This window comes from Sus scrofa, chromosome 14 (genome assembly GCF_000003025.6).
Source record: "Sus scrofa isolate TJ Tabasco breed Duroc chromosome 14, Sscrofa11.1, whole genome shotgun sequence".
NCBI lineage: Eukaryota > Metazoa > Chordata > Mammalia > Artiodactyla > Suidae > Sus > Sus scrofa.
Window position 1 is genome coordinate 135,716,559 of NC_010456.5, and position 14,467 is coordinate 135,731,025.

At 50.8% G+C, this 14,467-nt stretch overlaps 1 protein-coding gene across 1 annotated transcript in view; it reads right to left on the reverse strand.

The window, feature by feature from the left end:
* The window catches only part of C14H10orf90 (chromosome 14 C10orf90 homolog), a 235,402-nt gene continuing 222,994 nt past the window's right edge, over nucleotides 2,060–14,467 (reverse strand). Inside the window, 3 exon segments of the mRNA XM_013983872.2 lie at nucleotides 2,060–2,997; nucleotides 3,087–3,186; nucleotides 6,526–6,589. Of these exon segments, the coding sequence (XP_013839326.2) occupies nucleotides 2,959–2,997; nucleotides 3,087–3,186; nucleotides 6,526–6,589 (203 nt within the window). The 3' untranslated portion in view covers nucleotides 2,060–2,958.

The window sequence follows — 14,467 nt, forward strand, 5'->3', positions numbered from 1 at the left end:
TTAGTTAAGAATTATCCTCAGAAATACATTATTCAGTGGCATGCAATCTCAAGTGGGCTTTGATTTATTCTTTAGATGGAGGCTTGACCTCAGGTTTGCAAAGGGGCAGTGGTAGAGGGGGGAGTCCATTGTGGGCACATCTGAAAGCTGGTTCCATCCAGGTTTTCAAAATACAAACAAATATTCTGAGATATTTAGATGTTATCTGACATAAGTCCACTTTGGGGGAGGTGGCACAGAACAGTTTAGAAGTGGTTGGGCCCTGATTGGTTAGTAAAAGCTTTGGACACTCTCTGAAGGTGTTAAACAAAAAAATGCTCCAGCAGGATTAAGAAAGACTATCCTAAACTATCATCATAAATTCGATGAAAAAAACCTTGTAAGAAAACATTAGAAATGTGAACAGAAATTCAATGTAGCATCCTGGAAGAGGGCTAAGCCAATCAGCCTTAAGGGCAAGCCTAGCCACACTGCAGAAATTCTAAGAGTGAGAAGAACTTGAGAAGTAAGTTTGCAAAGCATCCTGTTTGTATGACTGATTTTTGCTGGCACAACATCCACAAATCCAAGTCTCTTGGGCGCATCTTCTCAGTGCCAGGCTGAGGGACTGTGAGAAGCAAGAACAACTGCTCGGGCTTTTTTAGGACACCATTTCCATGTCCAGGTACACACGACAGGAAACACTCAGGCTGTTTGCTTCCGGCCGGGCATCCTTCTAGCATACAACTCACACTGGCTTATTTATTCCATTCCCATAACAAGCGTAAGAAAGAGAAATTGACATTATCTCCATTTGACAGATGAGCAAACTGAGGCAAGTTTAAATTACTGGCTGCGCCAGTTTTCGGTTTATCATCCTGCACCTCCAAAAGCATCCTTTTTGCCTGCTCTGCAATAGCGGCTCTGGGCCCTTGAAATGCTTTCCCTCTGCCTGCTGGCACAATGCCAGACTTTGCCAGTAGAGGCAGCAGAGAGACACTTCAGGAAGAGAAGGGTCTGGCTTCCCAGTTCCCAGACAGCCAGCTGCTTGAGGTCCCTGCACACTTGTTGTCCGTGCCCCCCCACCCCGCCCCCTGCCCCGCCCAGTTCCTACAGGCCAAGCCTGAGCAGTGCCTGGTACCTCTCTTTGCACCTCCCTCAGGTGGTTCTGTATCAGAGCATCTCCCATCTCCTGCATCCTAGAGAGTAACTTGACAACAGGTACAGCCGACGTGATACCCCCAGAACCTGCTCTGCACTGGCTGAGCCACAACCACTGGGTCTCCAACAATATCTAGCTCTCAGCTCAGGGGTCGAGCGGGTACCCTCCGCCAGCCCAGCTCTTTCTTCTGTTATTCCCACCTCTGTTCTTTCTGAGTTCTCTTTACTCCTCGGCGGCCAATCCTCCCCAGCTCCAGTTCTCACTCAGGGTTCATAACCGGGTATGTTCAGCTTCCCTCATCCATTACTTGCATGGCCCTCTCTCCGGATGGGCTCTGAGCTGAGAACCTTGCTGACCGCCACAGACCAGGGAGCAGAGCAGCCGAGACGTGAATCGAGAGTGTCTGCTCCCAGAGGCGAGCTCAGATCCCCGTGCTGGGCGATGGGCACAGGTTCTGGCGCTACATGCACCCAGAGGGACGTGCTGATCCATACGGAGAAGTGTCAGGAGAGAACCTAGAGGCCGAGCTTTTCAACAGTGTTCTAGAAGAAACGCAGAGGAAAGGCATTCCAGGAATAGGAGACAGCTATGCAGCAGGGGCGAAGGGAAGAGGACAGAAGTGTCACCAGTGCCTGCCTAATCCCCTAACCTTCCTGCTCATTCCTGGGGAGATTCGGGGTCCCCAGGATCCTAAGACTTGCTCTCAACAGCCTCCTGCTGTGCCAGCTCCCTGGGAACAACCTTCTCCCTGGGGCATCGGGAAGCACAAGGGTCCCGACCGGGGCAGTGATAGGGAGAAAGCGACAGCACAGGGGGTCAGAGGCCCCCACCTGGACCTTGGCGACATTTCTCTCTGAGCGCCATCTGCACTGGCTGCTTGGGTCATGACGCAGAACATGGAGCTGAGCAATACTTTAATTTTTGTAATAACTGCATTTATTTCCATTTTCATAAAACTATTGTTCGCAACTCCCCAAACACACATTTATAAATAAAGGACATTTGCAACTGGAGGAACAAATGAGGTTGGAGCCATCAGGCCATTTTTAGCAACACAGCTTTCTTGGGGCAGGGGGGCAGTGTGCTGAAAACACTGAAGTTACCTACAAGTTTTTTCAGCCACTTCTGCCCTCCTGGCTTCCATGGAAATAGACTCTTTTGCTCAATGAAGAATGGTCCTGGGAGTGGGGTGAGGGTGGTGAGGGCTGCTCTGCCTGCCCCCGCCAGGTCACAGAGAAACAGGCCGCTGCTCCCCGGTCCCCAGCAGATCACCTGTTTCCAAAGCCAGCCTCTGGCTTTACCCAGTGCGCACATCCAGAGAGGCTTCAAACACCCTGCGTGATGAATACCTCAAGGTTGGGAGGGCAAAAACCTGGCACAGGTCGGCACTGGTATTTTTTAGGTGATGCATTCCGGTCCTGGAAATATAATAATAATAAAAAAAATAGCCCCCCTGGGATCTCACCCCATGTGAGCATATAAGGCCTTTCTGCCTGGGTGGAAATGGGCGGCAGGAACAAATCAGAAGCAAAAGATAAAACTCAGATGGAGAAAAATGAATGGACTGTGTTTAATGGGTCCGTGGAGCTGGTTACCCTATAACCGTCTGATGACCCATTCCCTCAAGGATTACTGTTTCTGCTTGGTTTGGGTCAGTAATTCAGGAAGCTATGCTTTCCTTTATTAAAAAAAAAAAAAAAAAAAAAAAAAAGTAAAACAAGTATTTCACGTCACGAAGATAACACGAAGTTTAATGGTTTATCCAGCGTTTGAAGTCATCCCAGGTCCAGGTAGAGGGTCAGCAGGGCAGCCTGCGGTTAGACTGCGTTCCTTTGAAGGAGCTGGTCCAGTAATTGCTAGAGAAGCAGGAGACAAAGATGTCAAGTTCAGATTCAGCATCTGGGCACCACACACACGTCACACCTGCCGGCGGCCGGGCGGTTACCTTTTTGAAGACCTCGGCCCGGAGTCTGTTACTCTGTAAGATCACCCTTTTCTTTTGTTCTTCTTTTTTCTTTCTCACTTCCGGCAAGTTATTATAGATTCTGAAACAGATTCGGAAAACATTTTGAATGGGAGCAAGACGGCGCGTGCCTGCTGTGGGTCTGTGTCCCGTCCTGTCGGCAGCCTCTTCCATTTCAAAGGGAAGCTCCGCCACACGTGAGCATCCCGCATCTGTGAGACACCGGGACCAGGGCTCCCCCGACGGCCTCCAGATGGGGCTGCCCGGGGAAGGGGCTGTGCGGCACCCCGGGCCAGGCTGCAGAGGCTGGGTGATTTATTTCGACGTCGCTTTTCTCGTCCCTCCACGCTCTATGGTGATCAACCACCTGCTTGTAAAACGAGAGATGCCAGACCTCACACTTTGTCGCTCTGAGTGTAAACTTACCCCGCACCAAGCACCTTCTGGCCCCTCGACTGTGTGCCTGCCTGTGACGGGGAGAGGAGCAGCAAGTCCATGGAAGCAGCAGGAATTGTACTGGAGTCACACACAGGTAAACAGGTGTGTGTCTGCCTCTTTACCTGTTGCGTTCCTAATCAAGGGACATTGCCAAACACATCACGGGCTCTAAGTGTTAGGCTCTTGTCCTGCTGTACCATGACTGAGTCTCCAAGACACAAGCAGGGCCTGCGGGACCCTTCCTCTAGGTCCCCCTCTTACCTCCCAACAGACACTGTTTAGGTGCTGGTGCCCGACACGGCTTTTTTCCTTAGGGCCGCACCCGAGCCATATGGAGGTTGCCAAGCTAGGGGTCACGTCGGAGTTGTAACCACCAGCCTACACCACAGCTCACAGCAATGCTGGATCCTTAACCCACTGAGCGAGGCGAGGGATCAAACCTGCGTCCTCATGGACACTAGGCAGATTCGTTTCCACTGAGCTGCGACGGGAACTCCTCTGCCCCACAACACCCACGGACACAACGGAAACGCGGCTGCCTGCACTTTGGGGGCGGCTGGACACGTGGCCCTCCACTCAACATCTCTTTTTTTTATTTCCCTCATGTCTGAAAACCAGACAAAATGTCTTTAATGTGTCCACTATTAACACAGAACTACCTGGTATTAAACACTGCTGATGACAACATCAGCAGGTGACACTAGCATAAAAAGATGGATAACAACATCAGCAGGTGACACGGTCTTGGCTATAGGGTACGAGGCGGAGCCCCTGCCATGAACATCCCCAGGCAGCCCTCACTGCCGTCAGAAGACACCGTGTCCTGCAGTCGGGTGAGTGAGGAGCCCCAGCCCAGTGAGGACAGCAGCTTCATGAAGGGCTGGGAGTCCAGCTTAGTCTGTCTGACTTGGCACAGCACTGTCCTCCAGGAAGGCAGCATAAGATGACCGGGGAGCTGCACGGTGCCTGGCACCCTGTGGGCATCAGTGTGGTCTAAATGGATACGTGAACACATGGCTGCTGCATCCAGGAGCTCTTCTATAACAGCCCAGGAGAGGACGGAGAGGAACAGTAGGAAGGCTGACCATTCCCAGAGCCCCACAGAGAAAACCCCTCTGGATCCACGAAGCCACATCTTCCTGATCTGGATCATCTGATCGTCTGATCGTGTGGGGAGTTCAGGATAAAGATTCCTAGGCCTCAGCCCTGGAGCTTCTGCTGCAACCTTTTCTTAAAAGAGCATCCTAAATAAATGACAATGGACCAGCCCACCTCAATGAAGAAAATTATCTGTACCTCTATCTTCCGACGCAGACCTCGCAGACGTGTTATAAAGTGAAAGAAACAAGCCACAGGAAGATGATACAGGGTATGATCCTATTTGTGGTTAAACATTAGATCCTTGTATCCACACACATACAAGTCTATTTTCAGGTGGAGAGAAAGGCCTGGAAGGCTATTTGGGATGCTGACAACTGTGGCATCTCTGGAGACTGGACCAGGCTGGAGAGAAGAGCAGGTGGGGGAGCTGGTCAAAAGGGACTTCAGCTCTCTCTCCTTTGTTTGAATTTTTTCAATGAAAATGCAATTTAACAATATAGTGAATAACAAAGAAGACAAAAGACAAGACAGCTCCAGGGTGGGATTCTGTGGGTAAGTGAGGTCTGAGAACCAGGGTCTGAGGCCACCCAGGGTACAGCCCCCAGAGCAGAAAACCCATCATTGACCGCATCTGAGGAGACCGGTTTCCGGCCGGGGAAGCCATGACCTAGGAAGTTGCATCACTCTGCTCACTGGTCCCCTCAGAGCCTCCGTCTCCTCTTCGGTAAAGTGACAGGGTGATACCTGCCCACAAATGCTGCATCGAGAGCCATCCTTTTAACTGCAAGTCTCCATCGTAGCAGCTTTGGGTTTGGGGACTAGGAGGGGACAATTCAACTGCATTTTCCACTAAATTGAAAAAGGAATACTTTGGGCATGAGGTATACACAACTTTGCACCTCTGAAATGGCAGGTCTTGAAACCCAGCGGCCCTTTAAAAACCCCAGGTAGAATGCTATGGATCAGGTCGCTAAGGGGACAGTCCCCTCCTGCTCACTGTCACTTTTTTATTTATAGCGAGGTTCCCTGCTGAGCACCAGAGTTGGCTAATTACCACAGAACCCATCTCATCATGATAAAAGCAGAGAGTCTGTGCCTGGTGTGGGGAGCAATGCATTCTTCCTATTTCAATGGTTTCTCTAAGTTGTGCTATCAATTCGGTTTAATTATTATAATTCCTCCCAGTGCTAGATACTTTATTATAAACGAATGACATTTTACTTGCATGAACTTGGCACATGCTACCGAGTTATTACATTTTGGTTAGGAGGCCAGGTCTCAGAAAGAATGGCAGCCTTTGTGTGCTGGTGAGAATCAGTGGGCGTCTAGAAGAGCAACCAGCCAAGCAGACCAGCGAGTGTGCTGTGGCCGGGCCGCCAAGCCCGCCAGGGGTGGAGCGCCAGGAAGGCCGGCTTGTGGCCCCCACGCATCATCGGCCTCCAAGTTTGGATGCTTTCCTGAGGGCCCCGTCACTGTCAAGGCCCTCGGGAGGCCCAGCCCTGTCTCCTCCTCCTCAAATTACCTGTAGAGGTGCAAAGGGACGGACGGGACCTGCCCAGAGCAATGATGGGAAAGGCCAGAGGCAGTCCTGTCTTGAGTCTGGGGATCTCTCGGAGACCAATTACCGAGAGGGTTCAGAATCCAAGACCCACCACTTCCCTAAGGTTTTTCCAAGAACGACTTTAACGTCCGGAGGTGCAATTCCACAACTGCGCCTCTTGTAGCCGGCTTTTCACATTCCCATCCAAGGCCTCAGACCTTAAACAGGGACCAAGAAAGAGTGGCTCCGCCAGACAGCGCCTGGACCCATCAAGCCACCCTTTGGTCGCCGCCCCCCACCCCTGTCCCAAATTTGTTCACCCCCCCCCATGTAACCCAGTACCTTTTCGATCGCATGTGCATCTCCTTCTCTGAAATGCACCTTTCTTTGGGCTTGAACAAGTTATCTGAAACAAATGGAAAGAGGATTCGTTTCAGGAGGGAGGGACGTTGCACGTCGCAAGAGGAACGTCGTATGAGGGCCTTAGGTCACCCTCGGTGACCGATCGTTAAACAAAGCCCAGCCTGTCACAGATACCGCAGGACTCAGTAGATACACACACAGTGGGTTGTTCTGGAATCAACGACCAACAGGTTGGTCTTGACAGCTGTTAAATACAGGCATGAAGTTCAAGGTTAACATCTAACAGACTTGATGGGCAGCGACTCCTTGGCATGCTTCACTGAGCAATAATAAGTCATTACCGGGGCAGTGCCAGCCTGTGTGGCACTAGGATGTGCTTCAGTGTCACTCTGGCTGCAGGGTGCGGGGCATGAGGTCCTCAGAGCCACAAACCCATCTCCATACTAGGTTTCGGGTGCCTCTGAGGACAAGGCAATCTCCCGGCTATCGCTGAGCTCACTGAGAGAGAGCAGAGCTTTCGCTCGCAGCTCTGGCCACCGCTGCCCCTGCCCCACCGCCGTCAGGGACACCTGGCCTCTGCCTCTTTTCCAAAGGAGGGATCAGCCCTTCCCAGTGTGAGAAGATATAATGGACAACAACACAAGAGTAACAGCTGTCTAATGCCTTCTGAGAAAGTGCACAGCGGCTAAAAAATCACTGTGAGTCCGGAGTGGTTTTCAATGTAATTGAACATATTACTAATCGCAGGGGTGTTCACAGATGGCGCTTAAACATGGTCTGTGTAGGGAGTTCCTGTCGTGGTCCACAGGTAAGAGCCCAACATAGCCTCCGTGAGGATGCGGATTCAATCCCTGGCCTTGCTCAGTGGGTTAAAGACCTGGGGTGGCTGCAAGCGCTGGTGTAGACTGCAGATGCAGCATGGAGCCCTCGTGGCTGTGGCTGTGGCTGTGGCGTAGGCCTGCAGCTGAAGCTCTGATTCAACTCCTAGCCTGGGAACTTCCATATGCTGCAGGTGGAGCTGTAAAAAGAAAAAAAAAAAAAAAATTCTGTTTGAAAATAAGAAAAATTGGAGTTCCTGTCATGGCTCAGTGGGTTACAAACCTGACGAGTATTCATGAGGATGTGGGTTCGATCCCTGGTCTTGCTCAGTGGGTTAAGAATCCAGTGTTGCCCTGACCTGTGGTATAGGTTACAGATATGGTTTGGATCTGGCATAGCTGTGGCTGTGGCGTAGGCCGGCAGCTGCAGCTCTGATTGGACCCCTAGCCTGGGAACCTCCATGTGCTGCAGGTATGGCCCTAAAAAGCGCCCCCGCCCTCAAAAAAATGGTGTACACCCTTTTGTAATATTTCTGAACTTCCATGAGATGCTCATCCCTATGGACTAGCCAAGAGTCTGGGACACAAAAATATTCCTTGGGTCCTTGTTGCAGGGGAAGGCATCTGAGCAGCTGTCACACATACTGTCTGGAGCACCTGGATGTAACCAGGTCACCTGCCTTCACTCAGCATATGCAGACAGGTGACTCAGGGTCCTTCAATCATGGAGTTGGAGTGGGCTCCCTGGGACCCCCAGCCAATACCCCACCAAGTCTCCCCAACCTAGTTCGGCCCCCCTTTTGCAACACTGCAGAGGAGCTGCTGAAAATCTCCCAAGCTTAGAATATATTGAATTTTCCAGGAATTTCCCAGAAGTGGGATAGAGGCAGGGACATCCAGAAGCCTCTTGTTCTCTCTGGGGCGAAGGTGGCTACTGATTTACAATATGGAAACACAGGGGCTGAGCTCGTAGGCTGTCTGGTTATAAACAGACAAGGAAAAAAAGGGCACCGCTCCTCAACTTCAAAGACAAGATTCAAGGGAGAAACAGGAAAAAGGAGCAAGCAACCAGCAGAAATTTCCCAGTGAAGGGAACACATCCCCAGTGTTTGGAAAGGCCTTGGGCCATGCGAGCGAGGAGAGTCGACAAGGCCAAGGAAGACTGTGGTCTGCCAAGACGCCTCCCCTGCCCACCCTCTGCTCTCACGCCTGGCAGGGCCAGGCTGGAGCCCGGGGCCCCAGGAAAACCCCAGCAGCACTCCGAAGAAGTGGGGTGTCACCTTAGGGAGGTCGGAGTCTCAAGCATGCCAACAGTGCCTGCCTGAGGACTCACTCGGGCAGGGAGAAGGGGCTTCAGACAAAGCGGAGACTCCAGTCCGCCCTGCATTTCCCAGGAGTGACTCAAGACGAGGGTGAGGCCCACGTGACAGATGCCTGGTGCCCCCGGGGACAGAAAGGCTCGAGATGGCATTTGCATCACTGCTGTCATCACTGTTTGTGGTCTCCTCTCAGAAATGGTTTGTTTCTTTAGAGCACCTGACACCACAAAGAAGCTTTGGTCTTATTTCCAAGAGGAAACAAAAGCAAATGCAAGCTATTTGGCACCTCCACTGTTTTGTTTTCTGAACGCTTCTCGGCCTGCTGTGCCCCAGCCCAAGCTGAAATTCTGGGCCCAGCAGCCCATGTTCGACGCAAAACAAGCAGGCCTGTATCCAAGAGGGCCCATCCCAGCTGGTGGGCTCCACCCCACACCCTGTTGGTTGCTGTTGACTTTGAGCTTTCATAATAGCACCAGGCCCCTCTGATGGACAGTGGGGGGCTTTCTGGGCTGGAGCAAAGGGTGGAAGGAAGCAAAGCCCTACCTCCCTGGAGGAAGGTGCTGGAAATAAATCAAGTGTGTCACTAATGGCTCCCAACCTCATTCGAGTGAAAAGGCCCCTATTTGTTGCTGTGAGAGCAGAAGTGGCCAGAGATGGGGCAGGGAGCAGTGTGACACCTGAGGGCTCAGAATCACTGGTTATGGTAACCTGCCTGTGTTTATGGGTCTCAATAGAGCTTCACACCAACTCTGTGACATGCTCATAATTTTTGGTATTTTAGGATTGGAAAATCAAAGTTCAAAAGGCCAAGGGTTTGCCTGCTCAGGTTCATGCAGTAAATGAGTGCATGGCAAAGCTGGGTCTCAGACCAAATCAATCCAGCCTTGTCCACACCTGCTCTTAATCTCAGAACACGGCCACCAACCTGTGGTTGAGGAACCCACCCAGCAAGTGCTGGTCCTCTTCCCAGGAGACCAATCCAAAATCCCTTTCTCTTCTTCTTGCTGTCTACATTTAATGAGCAACTACCCTGCCTCCAGGAGAGGCTCAGAAGAAAATTGGTAAGCTCCTGCCCCTCTGAGACTTCATTTGCTGAGGGAGGAGTCAGATAATTAAAACAGCTACAATGTATCAGGTACGTGATGTGATGAAAACAAATCCTGGCGCCAGGGTCAAGGGAGAAACCCCGCTGCTCAGGAAGGCCTTGGAGAGGATCTGTTTAACCATGATGACCACAGGAGCCAGCTGTGGGGGCCAGCAGAGGGGACAGTGAGGAAGGAATGGGGGCCATGGTGTATGCAGTGCGAGGAGGGGCCTTGGGGGCACAAGGCGAAAGCCGGCTGAGAGCAGAGGCGAGAGCAAAGACCATCTTTGGTTTCCCACCCAGCTTGCACTTGGCCACCACCTGGGGAGTCTGACAATGCACGGGCACTGGAATCTGAACCACAATCTCTGATGATCCCAATGGAATAGGGACAACAAATCTGACCCCCTATTGGGTCTGTTTCTTTTACCTTTGTACTCTGTTGCTTTTGCTCCCAGTTATTAAGAAGGTTGCTTAAACCCTGAAATTTACAGGATCACCCATTCTCAAAGCTCTGACCTTTAAGAATTAAGGCTTTCCCATTCCTATAGAAATACAAAGTTGCAGAACAGATGGTAATATTTGTCTTGGAGGTTCATAGGAACATCTCGCCCTGCCATACAGGGACAGCTGCAAGAACAAAGGATTCTGATACCAAGAAGTTTGCAACAAGAACAAAGGATTCTGATACCAAGAAGTTTGCAGACAACCAAGTCTGATACCAACAAGTTTGCCTCCTCCCTCACCTTGTCTTTAAAAATGCTTTGCTGAATCCCTTTGAGGAGTTTGGGCTCTTTGCGGCGGGGGGGGGGGGGGGGGGGGGGGGGGAATGGATGAGCCACCTATTCTCTTTGCATGGCCCTGCAATAAACCTTTCTCTGCTCCAAATCCCGACTTTTCGGGATTGTTTGGCCTCCGGTAACAACTGGAGGTGGGAACCATCCATGTTAAGTTTTGCAAGCTATTAAGGAGCTTTGCAAGCCTGCTGAGTTTCCCTTCAGAGTATGAGACATGGAGAACCAGGAGGGATTTTAAGCAGGGGATCTGATTTGGATCCTGAAAGGATGGCTCCAGCAGCTGCTCCGAATGCACATCAATGGGGTGAAGGACATTCAGACACGGTGGCAGGGAGATAGGCCAGGCCGTTGCAGTCAAGGCAGTGAGAGATGGGAGCACTCAGGAGGGCTGTGGAGTGGGAGGACTCAGGACTTGCCTACACCCGCCAAACCTGAGCAAAGCAAGCCACAAAGGTGGGAGAGAAAACCCAGCTTTATGGGGAAGCAATGGATTGGGAGTTTGGGATTAGCAGGGGAGAACTGTTATATACAAGATGGATCAACAGCAAAAGGTCCTACTGGGCAGCACAGAGACTATAGTCACTATCCCGTGATAAAGCATCATGGAAAAGAATGTGAAAAAGAGTACACACATGTATAACGGCATCACTTTGCTATGCAGCAGAAATTAATACATTCCGAATCAATTATACTTGAATAAAATACATTAAGAAGAAAAGAAAAGAAAAAGGCTTTGGGTTGGAGTAACCCCATCATTTGACTACTAAGTTTTCATCTCTTTGATGCTCGGGGGACTCAAAGATCAATGATTAAGGGCTCACAGTCTGGGGCAAAAGCCAGAAACATGAGGCCTTCAGGTGCCAGGGCCTACAGCAGCACAGGGAGGGGGCTCGTGGTGGGGAGAGGTGCACAGTCCACCAGGGAAGGGGCATGGCCAGGGAGACTTCCCATCAGAAGACAGCTGAGCTGAATCTTGAAAAAGAGGTCCTGACAGTGGGAGCAAGAAAGGCTGGGAGGAAGGCGGCCCAGGCGGAAATGCAGCAGGACCGCGGGGGACCTGCCTGCGGCAAGAGACAGTTCTTCAAGGGCGCACACAGCAGGATCCATCAGGGACCTCATTTCATGGAATGGAAACCATCCTGGCAAGCACTTGGCTTAAAAATACAGCTTACGCCCATCTATCAAGTTCCTTTTAATGGAAATTCTGCCTTTATAAAATTAAAGGGAGGGGTGAGAACAATTTTCAGCTTGCTTATGGGTCTTTTATGGATTCTCCTTGAAGCTTCGCGTATTCTAATTTCACTCGTATGAAGGAAAAAGAACGGTGGATGAATTTACCTCCCATTATCATTCAAATAGAGAGTCGTCCCCCCCACGCGCCAATAAAACTACTAAGATAAATCACCCATTTCTGCCTTTCTGGAAAATCTCTTAAAAAAACAAACAAAAAAACCGTATCTGACTCATTATTGTATCCCAACAACTGGTTCGTTGCTAATTTCATGACGTAAGGCCAGACATGCTGAGCCTTTACCTGGTTCAAAGTTAGCAAACAGCCAGCTACCAAGATTTTGGTGCTTCTGAAGGCTGTTTGCGGGGAGAGGCTGAGTAAAAGCCACGTCCCCAGGTCCCATAATCTCTATAAACAAATGCAGGTGTTTATGATAACCCTCCTCTCACACGTGTGCAAACAGGAGAGCACACACAGGGGCCGGTGGCCTCAACATTCAGGCAGCTGACAGTGTCCCCAGGAGGCAGCAAGGATCACCTGGACACCAGCGCGATGGGGGGGTTTATGAGGCCCGAGCTCGTTTTCCTTTACACAGAGTCCTCATCTACAGCTCTGATTGCAAAGCTTCGTTTTTCCTACTGAACAAGTCATCTAAATGATAATCGGGCTCACACTGGATTGATTAATGCAGCGCCCTCCCAGCAGCTCTCAGCAGCCACCCGGAGCCCCTTGAAGAATCCTTTAGCATGTGCTCCCCCATCTTAAAAACAGCAGAACTAAGTGATGCCTGTTCGGAGAGAATCCAGCCAAGATCCAAGAAGTCACTTTGGAGTGTCAGTGCCAGGTGTACACGGCCAGAATCTTCTACTAAAGCCTAGGCCTCCCAAAGGGTTGGAAATGGGCTGTTTTAGGGAAGAACATCTCTAGAGGAGTCCCCCTTAAAAAGGCCCCAGGACATGTGTAGTCTAAGGTCACAGGCGATTCCTTAGGTCAGTTTCAAAGCCAGGGAGCAGCTGGCCTTCCCACCCCTGGAATAATTACATCATGGTTTGCAGGAGTTTAGACCAGTTACTGCACCTCATTTCTATTCAGCTCACCTCACTGGACCTCTCAGTTGCTGATGGAGGCAACAGCTGAGTGGTCTACCTTGGACTAATTCGCCTTCCAGAAATTAAACAGTGTGCATTACACTGAAGAAAAACAAGACTCATAAATTGTGTGTCTCCAGAGTGCTTTGGTGATGATAAAATCTTTTGCTGGATACACATCCTCATTTTCCTGAAATCCCTTCTATCCTGTGGAATCCTGTCCTTAAATGATGGTTCTATGTCATAAGCAGCCCCTTCTAGGGGCCTGGCGGGGGTGGGGGGCTGCATATTTTGTTTTTTAAAAAAAATAGCCCACTGTGACAATTATCATTTGGACACAAAAGAGAGATGCTAACATCACAGTTCAGAAAGTCAAAGTGGCTCTCAGATGCTTCAAGTAGAGGCATACAAAATTAAGAAATGAAAAATAAGCCAGGGGCCTGCAGGGCTATCTGTTCCTCTCTTCATGCTCAAGGTCAAGAAATGAGGTCAAGAAACTTCGGCTCCTGGCCGAAGAAGCATGAACACATGGGCTTATCCTTAAGTTTGGAGCAGATTGCCATGTCGGGGCTTCCACGAGCAGAAAAGGGTGCTGGGAGCTGAAGGATGGATCTGAGAAAGGGTCTGGGCCTGGGCGGAGGAGGGCCCACCAAGCACACAGCGAGCCCACAACCCATTCCCCCCCCCCATCTCTCAGAGCTGAAGAACCTGGATGCAGCACAGGCAGGTGAGGCCCAGGGGCCATGGCTTCAGGTCCCACAGCTAGAGGAACCAGATCCCTGAGCCAAACATGCCCGTGAGAAACATTTCGAGAGAGAAACAGTCTTCGTGCATCTCCCTTCCTTCTGGACCCAAGAGCTCCATCGCCAGCTGCTCTCCCCACGCCCCAACCAGGATCCACTCCAATGTGGTTCTAGACTGGGTGTCCTTGGCTGTCTGCCTGGCCAGCTCTCCCCAGGCGGCAAGTGAACCCCTGGAGAACCTGAAGGATCCCTCCTGCTCTATTTGCTTCCTTTCCCAACCAACGTCCCTGCTCCTCCCTTTCATACTCCATCTCTGTGGCCAAAGACACCAAAAGTTAACGTTTCTATTGATCTTCTGGTTATGCCTCAAGAGATGCAGCAGGGGACAAAGGGGTCCAAGGCCCCCCATGAAGTCCACATGCTTCAGAAGGTGGCCTGCATCTGCGGTGGCTCTCTACTGCACCATCTCCTACCTTGGGTCACTGGCACAGCAGACCACCAAGCACCTGCAGAACCGAGCATCCTAGATTTTCACTTAATGAAACAGGCAACCCTCTTCTGAGTGTTTAGAGAACCTCTCCACGCCATGGCAAGAGAGGACCAGGTCACCAGCTTCAGGGCCCCTAGGTACATAATCTGCTGCAGCTACCTGTGGTACAGAGAAAGGCAAGCCTCTGCCTTAGCTATGCAGTTAGTTTTCTCGTGGTTTGTTGCTTCCTCTAGCTATTTTCCCAGCTCTTGGTATGGACAACGGCACCCTCCCTGGTTATTTCACATTGTGACATTTGTGAAGTGCTTTCCAAAGGGACTGCAACTGGCTCTGATTCCTCTGATGGACTGT